The following is a 9,672-nucleotide window of genomic DNA, read 5'->3' as shown; positions in this document are numbered from 1 at the left end:
AAGACGGCAGTGTCCAACATAGTTATGGCAATTGCGGTTATGATCACACTGCTCTTCCTCACGCCGCTTTTTTACTACACACCACTCGTCGTCCTCTCGGCCATCATCATATCCGCAATGCTCGGACTCATTGACTATCAAGCTGCCATCCATCTCTGGAAAGTCGATAAGTTCGACTTCCTAGTCTGCATGAGCGCCTACGTTGGGGTCGTATTCGGCAGTGTAGAGATTGGACTCGTCGTCGCAGTAAGTAAATATATCTTATATATAGTGCCGAATTTACATAGACTTCATTATCTCTTTTTTTTTTTTGATTTTTTTTTGATTTTCTATTTGCGTTTGTCATTTACACAGTTGCAATTTTACGAAAATATTTAAAGACATTTTGCAACTGTAAGAAAATAGTTTTTCAATACATTTTGAAATGAGATTTTTTTTTTCGCCGTGATGAAGGTGGCCATATCGATAGCAAGGTTGTTGCTATTTGTGTCGAGGCCAAAAACGGCGGTGAAGGGAAACATACCAAACAGCATGATCTATAGGAACACTGAGCAGTACCCTTCCTCAAGAACCGTTCCTGGTCTTCTCATTTTAGAGATTGATGCTCCCATCTACTTTGCCAACGCCAGTTACTTGCGTGAAAGGTAACCTAACTTTCATTCGTATATACATGCCAAAGATTGAGGATTTGTTTTGAATATGTTTTCAATACATTTACAGAATCATTAGGTGGATCGATGAAGAGGAAGATAGAGTCAAACAATCAGGAGAAAGCAGTTTACAATATATTATACTCGATATGTCCGGTAATGATATGATCTTGATTTTCTCTGACACTAGCTAGTATTGTTTTCCTTACTTTGTATGTTTTTTGAACAAAACAGCTGTTGGTAATATCGACACAAGCGGTATAAGTATGATGGAGGAAATTAAGAAAGTCATCGACAGAAGGGCGTTAAAGGTAAACACAATACGTAGCCATATAATTACATTTTAAGGATATGCTATCCGTAATCCATTACCTCATATGATTTCTATTTGTTGTATTATAATCCCACAGTTGGTACTGGCAAATCCAAAAGGAGAGGTAGTAAAGAAATTAACCAGATCCAACTTTATCGGTGATCATTTGGGCAAAGAGTGGATGTTCTTAACTGTAGGAGAAGCCGTGGAGGCTTGTAGCTTTATGCTTCACACGTTTAAAAACGAACCAGCCTCCACTAAAGAGCCTTGGAACAACGTATAGTTTGTTGTGACTACTCGATCGTTATTAAGTAGTTTCGATGTAAACTCGTATATCAGGAAACAAGTAAAACATGAAACACATTTTGTAATATTGATTGTGTCATTGTGTGTCAAAGTCACATGCAATATATATGGATGTTTTCAAGGACTCGGAAGAAGTTGGTTCGGATGGTATACTTCGGTTTGAAAGTTGCCATTTTAATTTTTGGAGCAGCATATCTTAAAAGGGCCACAAAAGTGTATAAATAAAAGCCCATCAGGCTAGGGGTTTGTCGATAATAATCCTGTACGTCAAGGTCTACCATACGAAGCTTCTTTGCTCCATACAAAAAAAGACACGTAAGCGTACAATCAGATAGAGGCAGAGATTCACGATACTCACGATGTATCCTTTTCATTACTTTTGTGTCTTTTACTTTACAACCAATTATAAAAGGGCACGTAGATGAATGCTTCGTTATGAAAAACCTAGTGTGGACACGGACACCAAAAGCAGAGCAAAGAAGACTTTTGTAAGAAGAAAAAAACAGAACCTAGAGAGAGAGAGAGAGAGAGAGAGAGAGAGAGAGAGATGTCGTCATCTTTGAGCAACGACGAGTCAGGACTCGGTGAGTCAAACCCTTCGACGGGTGGTGATGGTGGTAACTACACGGCTTACGAGTCTCGATTCCAGTCTCAGCGGTTTGACTCGTCCTTCTCTGATTTTGATGCTCAACCGGAGAAAGAGTTACCAGGCGACGATTCGTCTCCTCTGTCCAATCAAGGGGATTTACCGGAGACTCAAACTCCGCCGTTCATAAACGGTTCCGATGCTACGAACGGTTCGATTTTGCCGCCTCCATCGGATATGGAGAAAGAAGAGGGTTTTGCTCTTAGAGAGTGGCGAAGGTAAAAAAAAAAGCTTTCTTCGTGCATGCAAGCTTTTTGATACCCTACTTGATTCATCACTCTGTTTTCTTAAACAAAATAATTATATAATCTTTGAATTTTTTTTTTGGATTCGATTCTTAGAGATTTTCGTGAGTTTTGGACCAGTCTTTATAATTTGCTTAAAACCTTAATATAGCAATTGACTTAGTCTAAGTTCTTGACTCCAAACGTTGACCAAATTATTACATGGAATCTCTTAGTTTGTTCAAGATAGTAAATTAGATGGAATCTTTTGGTTATTGTAGTCTATGTGATTGTGTGGTTGATTATGATTATTGATTATATGTCTATATTGATGAGTAGCTTATATGAAAAAGTCTTGTTGTGATGTGTAATTGAAGGCTAAATGCTCTGAGATTGGAAGAGAAAGAAAAGAAAGAGAAAGAGATGGTTCAGCAAATTATAGAAACAGCAGATCAATACAAGGCTGACTTCTATAGCAAGCGTAACGTTACTATTGAAAACAACATGAAATCTAACCGCGAGAAAGAGAAGGTGATTTCTCTTTGTACACTTGTTTTTTATTCTTTATCATTCAAGATTATTGTAGAGTAGGTCCAAGAACATTGGATTCTGAGTTCTATAACAGTTGTCTTTTTTTTTTCTGTTTGGTCAGTTGTTTTTGGAGAATCAAGAAAAGTTTTACGCTGAAGCTGACAAAAACAATTGGAAGGCGATTGCGGAACTCATTCCTCGTGAAGTACCAGTTATAGAGAGTAGAGGGAAGAACAAGAAGAAGCCAGCTATAACTGTGATCCAAGGACCAAAGCCTGGGAAGCCCACTGATCTGTCTCGTATGCGTCAAGTGCTCACGAAACTCAAACACAATCCACCAACTCATATGAAGCCAAAATCACCCTCACCATCCGGAGCTGACTCGAATGTGATCAGTGAACAGGTCACAGCTACAGAGAAGTTGTAGTTTATGTTTGTGCGACAAGTTAACTTCTTCTTTATTTTGCGTAAACCGTCTTTTGATTTGTTAAGCTTCCACATGTTCAGTCCCGAATTTTGCTTGTTTTGGCTTACGCCTATGGTCTTACTCTTTAGTCTTTACCATTGTTGGCTTTTTCCCATACAGTTTTCAACTTTGATGTACATTAATATAAGTATTCAATAAAATCATACAAATGCGTGTGGACCCCCCGGTCTATTATAATTACAGTAAAACTTCAATAAATTAATAAATAAGATCGAGACTATAAAATAAGTATTAATTTATGAAAATAATTTTTTTCATTTTCATAATTTTGAAAATTTTCTATTACAAAATAAGGTACAATTGTTATCATTCATATTTTTTATAGTATTTTCTTAATTTATAATATTAATTATCGTAATCGGATCGATGTCAATAGTTTACTAGATTATCCAGATAAAAAAAGAAATGTTAGAAAATTTTAAGAAATTGATGCTATTATCCCTCATGGTAATGATGAAGTCAAAAAAGATATTGCGGTACCTTTAGAACCAGTTACATGTACATAAGCAGTTATCGCATATAGAATTCTCTACAATTTTTTGATGCGATTTGAGAAAACAACACCAAAATTAAAGTTTTTGATGCAATAAAAAAGACTAAAGATAATCTCCAACTAGAATACAAATTCAAGAATAGACAAACAACAATAGAGTCATATTTCACTAAATTTTCTTATATATATATATATATATAAATAGATATATATAGTTTATATCATTATTTATTTATGATTTTGATGGGATTATATTTTTACATAAGATTTTTAAAAAATATTATACTATTATTTTATCGAATTGTGTCATTTTTTACACCGGCCCAATCGGAACCGGAAAAAATTATTAATTTATAGCAAATATTATTTTAAAGAATATTAATTTATAGAGGTTTAAGTGTATAGAATAAAATTGAATAAAATTGATATCTTGCATCAAGCGGATACCAAAAAATTATTGTGGGAGGAGGCCAAATCTTATTCGGTGAGATATCTGGACCCTCCGCCTTTGTTGGACAACAGAGGTTCTTTTCCCTGGTGTCAGTTTGATGGTTCATGGAAATGTTCAGATCCTTTCCAGAGTCTAGGCTGGTGGTGCTGCGGTGACGAGGATTCAACGCTTCTTTTGGGAGCTCGGAGTCATAGAAGAGGCCTTACTCCCTTGCATGCGGAATTTCAGGCACTTATCTGGGCTATGGAGTCTTTACTGGAGGCTGGAGTCGACTGCCAGGTTTTTGAGACGGATTGTGCCGAACTAGTACGGATGGTGCAGACGCCGGAGGACTGGCCTTTACGAATCTCCTAGAGGATTTTTTATCGCTTTGGTCCTCTTACCCTTTCTTCACCCTAGCTAGGATCCCACGAGACTTCAACTCAAGGGCTGATTGTCTTGCTCGGTCGTCAAGAACTTTGCTTTCTGAAACTATTTTTGTAAACTTTTATCCTCCAGTTTGGGTCACCAATCTTGGAATTCTTTTTTAATTTTATTAATGTTTGGTTAAAAAAAAAAAAAAAATTGACTAATCCAATAAATTAGTAGAAATTATATCTAGGAGACTAGGACTAAGCTATTATTGATTGAAGACAGGCCTAAACTATGCCCAAATAATTAAGTCAGGCCCAAAGAAGATACACACACCGCACGTGACACATTTTAGTCGCATCGCATTCGCATCCGCATCCTTATCGAATCTCTGTAATGTATCATTTGGCGGCAACCGTTTGATCGCAACCGTTCAAATCAACGACCTTCATTCAGTATGATCACATAAACCGGCTATAGCAGGTAAAAGCACCTGGAATATTACTGGAACCTCTTCCTTTTTTAATTGAACCGGTGATCGCCAATTCTAGGTTTAACAGGTAACCGGTAATAAGCATCTCTTTGCTTTTTTCCCCTCATCTCTTATGCTGCTGCTCTCTTCTTGATCGTTTTCTGATTCTGCTAGGGTTTTCTGAGATCTTCCGTTTCTTCTTCTTCTCGAATTACTCTTACGGTAATGTTTTTTTTTCCTTTATTATTTGAATCTGTTCGAATAATTGTTTTACGTTTTGCCCTCTTTTTTTTTTTGTTTATGTGGAGAATCTGGAGCTTGATTGATTTGAGTGTTAGCTGAGGATTTTAGTATCTTTTGAGCTTTGAATTTGTTTTTTTTCCTCTCATCTGTTTTTTTTTTTTTTTTTTTTCATGATAAGGTTTGGCTTTTATACTTTCTGTGTTCTATTATATGTTGAATTTGCTCTGACAAATTTTTGTTTTTATAAATTATCTGAGATGAAATTGTCAAAATTATACTAAGAGATATGATTTCGATTTCGGTTGGTTATGTAGTTGCTGCGATGAAAACAGCAAAGGGGAAAGATAAAGTTAAGACCACAAAAGAAGCCTTGAAGCCAGCCGATGACAGGTTTGATCGCCAAATACAAAGCTTTATAGAGTAATTTATGATGAGAGTTTGTGTCTTGCTGAAATTGGCCTTTCAAGTATCCTTTTCAAAACTGGCTTTGCTTCAGCTGTAATTCAAGTAGTTTGTGATCATTAAGGCGTTGTTGATTTTGTAGCTTTGGTTGGTTAGACCGTTTTTAGCATTTGTTGCTTTGTATATTATTAGTAACAAAAAAGGTTTGTTGTCTGTCTGTTTGTTTGGTTCAGGAAAGTGGGAAAGAGGAAGGCACCAGCTGAGAAGGCTAGCAAACGAGAGACTCGTAAAGAGAAGAAGGCCAAAAAGGATCCTAACAAACCCAAAAGAGCTCCTAGTGCTTTCTTTGTCTTTCTGTAAGTATTCTGGATGGTTTCCTTGAAAGAGATTCCCACTTGTATAGTTGTATTATTCAACTTCCTAAAAGTTTCTTACTGATTTCTTGTTTCTTGTTTCAGAGAAGATTTTAGGGTAACATTTAAGAAAGAAAATCCAAATGTGAAGGCCGTCTCTGCAGTAAGCATTTGGGAGATTCCTTGAAAATTTACACGTACTTAGTCCTTGTTATTTGAAGTTATTATGGTCTTACCTTGTCTTTTCCTTGTGAAGGTTGGGAAAGCTGGAGGCCAGAAATGGAAGTCAATGTCTCAAGCTGTAAGTGTATCTGTCGAACTTTTCTCTCTCTGATACTGTGATGGAATTAACTGTTTCAAAGAAAAATAGTTATCTTATAAGTTGAATTGCGCCGCCTTGTTCATACAACCACATTCTATTTTGATAATTAGCAGAATAGCGTGTGTTGGATTTTGCTAGCAGAGAGCCTAAACCAACTAAACTAATCCGTAGTTAAACATTGGTTATAAAACATTACTTGTCAACACCTAGTTGTGATGTTTATACCAAAAAGGATTCTACTGTGACGTTGACATGTGTTTCACCTCTTCCTTTCATAGGAAAAAGCTCCATATGAAGAGAAAGCTGCAAAGAGGAAAGCTGAATATGAGAAGCAAATGGATGCATACAACAAAAACATGGTAAGCCCTAAGCCTTTCCTATAAAAATATTTACATGGCTAACTCTTTTTTCCTTGCAATGGGAGCAGGAGGAAGGTAGTGATGAATCCGAAAAGTCTAGATCTGAGGTGAATGATGAAGATGAAGCCAGTGGGGAGGTAAAATTCCATGAAACGTTGTAAAGTGTCTCTAGTGTATTTATACACGACCCATTTTCTCTTGTAGTGAGTGTTTGCTTTCTGAATATGTATGGTTGGCTTCATGTTTCTCTGCAGGAAGAGCTACTAGAGAAGGAAGTAGCAGGTGATGATGAAGAAGAGGACGAAGATGATGATGACGATGATGAGGACGACGATGAAGAAGAGTAAACTGGGGATGGAAATAGGATTTTGTATCTCAAACTTAACCGAGGGTGTATCGTGTAATTTGTGTGTGGTAAACTATAGATCTAAAATCGTGTGTTTTTTCTTTTCCTTTTCCTAAGAAAGCGAAACAGTTGTTAGCATCTCTCGGGATGTTTGTTTCAGCTTTTTTGCACAACAAAATGTAACAATGGCTGCTTTAGTGATCATCCAAATCAAAACACAATAGGCATATATGATAAACTCTCCCTGCAAATGTATCTCCGATCTCTTGACTCTCAAGGTTCTTTCAAAGTGGTTGATATAATGAATTTCCGACAGGAATTTTGCCGAATAGGCATAGCAAACGTGAACTTGCAAAGTGAAAAGCCAAACTTTGTTTCGCTCTAACAATGTAAACTTCTCAATAAAATGTAAAACTAGCACTCGAGCATAATTTATCCTAGCGGCTCCAAAATTTTCATGTGAAACAATTATGACCCAAAAATGGTTATTGAGCTTGGTCTCGACTCCGGTTATCATCGGTGATCTTTTGAAGCTGCTTCTCACTTGTGGCGATAAGGCGTTTTACCATGTCGAAGGTTGTCAGCCTAATGCTGCAAAATAAACATAAACAGCAATGGATGTTTTAGCATGCCTCTACTTATTTGCAATGTGAGTTTCTAACGTTTAGATTAAAACAATACTCAAAGATCCAAGTTAGAGACCTAAAGAGTCTGAAGGCATACAGGTTGATTACAATATTATCAAAACAGCAATCTGACATCAGAAGTCTAACCTGCTGTTTGGAAGAGTTTTTAATGCATTGGGTAAAAAGCCCCGGTACAAGCCTATAAGCCCATCACGGTCTATGATTCCTGCACAACCAGATGTAAAGATGATTCAGTTCAAAACTTGATACACAACATGCACTGTGAGTAAATAGACCGTATCTTTTGATGAAGATCTTGCTATAATGAGTTGCATGAAGAAATAGATTACTCTACCAGCAAATGCTTCTGGAATTGACTTGTATGGAGTTCCTCTCATTTGCATTTGTCTTCTCACAGTGTCTAGAGGGTAACATGTCAGTGTTGCAATACCAGCTGAAAGAACAGCTGTTAATAGAGAAGATTGTGCCTTCTGTCTATATTCCTCTGGTAAAGACTTCTTCACCCTGTTGTCATGGGGGGCAAAAGAGATATCTTAGCGCGGTTCAACTTGTTTTGGTATGAGTACTTAAAAACAGAAAGAACGAAAGTTTAGAAAACTCACAAATCGAAAATACAAAAGTTTACAGCAATGTATGGAGCTATCCCTACTAGGGAAGGTCCTAGACCGTAATAGAAAGATGCGATTCCTTCATCACGGAGCATACTCAAAGCAACCTGCAAGAAGTTTACATTGTACAATGCCTATCAATAAATGCATGAACAGGAATGATAAAATGAAAAACCATTTCACCTGAGACATTGTCCGGTACCCAGGTTCAACAGCCAACCTCAATCTCAAAACATCTAGAGGGTATGTCAACTGCATAAGAATCGAAAAGCAAGAATCAGATTGATCAAGTAGACAGAGCATTTTGTGCCTATATTTCAGACATACATCATTACAGCCATCATAAGGATGTGAGCTACTGATGGAACCAGATAGAGGAAAGAATTAGGCTCCACAAATAGATAGGTAATCTTAATAATTTACTAACCAGTAAATATATCAAACTACAATCACTTACCAAAGTAGAAGTCATGCCAGCACAAGCACCTGCTGCAAGTCTTCCGATTACTGAGAGCTGGTCATCTTTACCTTTGAACAAATTCTGAATTCAAAATAAGGAAGCATCAGTCAAAGGACACAAATTAATAGAGAGACAGAGCAAAAAAAATGTAGAACTCTTGCTTTAAGCTGAATGTTATCAGTTTCAATACAGGTAACAAGAAAAATAGCTAATGCAATCAAGCAAACTTTCCTAAAGACATTCATATAATCTAACTCTCACACAAGCTCCCTCTGGATAATCTATCTAGCAACTAATATGTCAATTCAGATATATTTTATCATCTTGAAGTTATGCTTGTACAAACAATCTATTATTATGTCTGTTTAATACATAAGCCAAAAAGATGACACAGAGACTCACCTTGTAACTCTCGTAAGCCAAAAGCTGAACCGCGCTGTAAGGTAACACTCTTATAACCTGATGCCACATTTTCAAACTCAATACCCAAAACAACTCCAGAGGTAACATTATTGAAAACACGCAAACACAAGTTTCAGAACAAGAAAACAGTTAAAGAGAACCTGAGGTAAGTTTCCCTTCCAGTAACCTTTCATTCCTTCTTCTTTAGCTATCATAGTAATTGCCTACAAAAAAAAAAATACATTTCCAAATAAACTCTTGAATTATCTCTAACATGAAGAAAGACTAATAAGTCACATTACACGAACGAACATTACCTCTATAAATCCTATAGCCTTCTTTGCACTCTGTTGTCCAAGTCGTATACCTTGTGTCTGCAGATTATTAAAACAAGGTTCACCTTCATCTTCTTCTACTGTAACACATTAAAGCTTAAAAGAGTGTACGGGATATAAAAACCTGCATAAGAAGCTTGATACGGTCAAGAGGAGCAGTAACAGTTTTAGCGGCGGCTCCGGCGATAGCACCAGCGGCGAAGATGGCGGCATCTTTGGGGACGAGAGCAAGTATAGCAAGAGGATTGTTCAAGAGCTGAGCCATCGTCGG

General features: G+C 36.9%; 4 protein-coding genes across 6 annotated transcripts in view; 3 read left to right on the top strand and 1 right to left on the bottom strand.

Moving 5' to 3' along the window:
* The window catches only part of LOC104711737 (sulfate transporter 3.1), a 5,854-nt gene extending 4,435 nt beyond the window's left edge, over positions 1 to 1,419 (top strand). Inside the window, exons 9-13 of one of the 2 annotated variants that reach the window (XM_010428467.1) lie at positions 19 to 246; positions 454 to 644; positions 721 to 806; positions 885 to 961; positions 1,061 to 1,419. In XM_010428467.1, coding sequence (XP_010426769.1) covers positions 19 to 246; positions 454 to 644; positions 721 to 806; positions 885 to 961; positions 1,061 to 1,246 — 768 coding nt within the window. In that variant the 3' untranslated portion in view covers positions 1,247 to 1,419. The remainder of the gene's footprint in view (positions 1 to 18; positions 247 to 453; positions 645 to 720; positions 807 to 884; positions 962 to 1,060) is intronic. The other variant, XM_010428468.1, reaches the window with a different exon arrangement.
* LOC104711736 (clathrin light chain 3-like) lies at positions 1,702 to 3,318 on the top strand. The gene is made up of 3 exons (XM_010428466.2): positions 1,702 to 2,133; positions 2,517 to 2,670; positions 2,792 to 3,318. Exons 1-3 carry the CDS (start codon positions 1,817 to 1,819, stop codon positions 3,095 to 3,097), a joined length of 777 nt encoding a protein of 258 aa, XP_010426768.1. The 5' UTR covers positions 1,702 to 1,816; the 3' UTR covers positions 3,098 to 3,318.
* On the top strand, positions 4,947 to 7,187 carry LOC104711733 (high mobility group B protein 1). 2 transcript variants are annotated; one of them, XM_019229297.1, is made up of 9 exons: positions 4,947 to 5,012; positions 5,099 to 5,146; positions 5,482 to 5,557; positions 5,803 to 5,925; positions 6,028 to 6,085; positions 6,179 to 6,223; positions 6,523 to 6,603; positions 6,672 to 6,740; positions 6,858 to 7,187. In XM_019229297.1, the coding sequence occupies exons 3-9, from the start codon at positions 5,490 to 5,492 to the stop codon at positions 6,948 to 6,950; spliced, it is 537 nt and encodes a 178-aa protein (XP_019084842.1). In that variant the 5' UTR covers positions 4,947 to 5,012; positions 5,099 to 5,146; positions 5,482 to 5,489; the 3' UTR covers positions 6,951 to 7,187. The 2 variants fall into 2 exon arrangements, with proteins under 2 accessions (XP_019084842.1, XP_010426766.1); XM_010428464.2 differs by lacking the exon at positions 4,947 to 5,012 and having other exon boundaries at positions 5,026 to 5,146.
* The window catches only part of LOC104711734 (probable envelope ADP,ATP carrier protein, chloroplastic), a 4,691-nt gene continuing 2,261 nt past the window's right edge, over positions 7,243 to 9,672 (bottom strand). The window contains exons 2-10 of the mRNA XM_019229296.1: positions 9,384 to 9,440; positions 9,228 to 9,290; positions 9,067 to 9,123; positions 8,662 to 8,745; positions 8,388 to 8,456; positions 8,199 to 8,311; positions 7,931 to 8,100; positions 7,723 to 7,801; positions 7,243 to 7,540 (exon numbers count right to left, since the gene is read on the bottom strand). Of these exons, the coding sequence (XP_019084841.1) occupies positions 7,435 to 7,540; positions 7,723 to 7,801; positions 7,931 to 8,100; positions 8,199 to 8,311; positions 8,388 to 8,456; positions 8,662 to 8,745; positions 9,067 to 9,123; positions 9,228 to 9,290; positions 9,384 to 9,440 (798 nt within the window). The 3' untranslated portion in view covers positions 7,243 to 7,434. The remainder of the gene's footprint in view (positions 7,541 to 7,722; positions 7,802 to 7,930; positions 8,101 to 8,198; positions 8,312 to 8,387; positions 8,457 to 8,661; positions 8,746 to 9,066; positions 9,124 to 9,227; positions 9,291 to 9,383; positions 9,441 to 9,672) is intronic.

The sequence above is a fragment of the Camelina sativa genome, chromosome 9 (assembly GCF_000633955.1).
Source record: "Camelina sativa cultivar DH55 chromosome 9, Cs, whole genome shotgun sequence".
In the NCBI taxonomy this organism is placed as follows: Eukaryota; Viridiplantae; Streptophyta; class Magnoliopsida; order Brassicales; family Brassicaceae; genus Camelina; species Camelina sativa.
The sequence above is the reverse complement of the archived record's forward strand: the minus strand, read 5'-3'. Positions and strand labels throughout refer to the sequence as shown.

Bases quoted from the DNA above. Each gene is read 5' to 3' on its own strand.
- LOC104711736 (XM_010428466.2), top strand. From the start codon at position 1,817: ATGTCGTCATCTTTGAGCAACGACGAGTCAGGACTCGGTGAGTCAAAC. The intron at 2,134-2,516 runs GTAAAAAAAAAA...GTGTAATTGAAG, and splicing joins GCTCTTAGAGAGTGGCGAAG to GCTAAATGCTCTGAGATTGG. The intron at 2,671-2,791 runs GTGATTTCTCTT...CTGTTTGGTCAG, and splicing joins CTAACCGCGAGAAAGAGAAG to TTGTTTTTGGAGAATCAAGA.
- LOC104711733 (XM_019229297.1), top strand. From the start codon at position 5,490: ATGAAAACAGCAAAGGGGAAAGATAAAGTTAAGACCACAAAAGAAGCC. The intron at 5,558-5,802 runs GTTTGATCGCCA...TGTTTGGTTCAG, and splicing joins TTGAAGCCAGCCGATGACAG to GAAAGTGGGAAAGAGGAAGG. The intron at 6,604-6,671 runs GTAAGCCCTAAG...CAATGGGAGCAG, and splicing joins ATGCATACAACAAAAACATG to GAGGAAGGTAGTGATGAATC.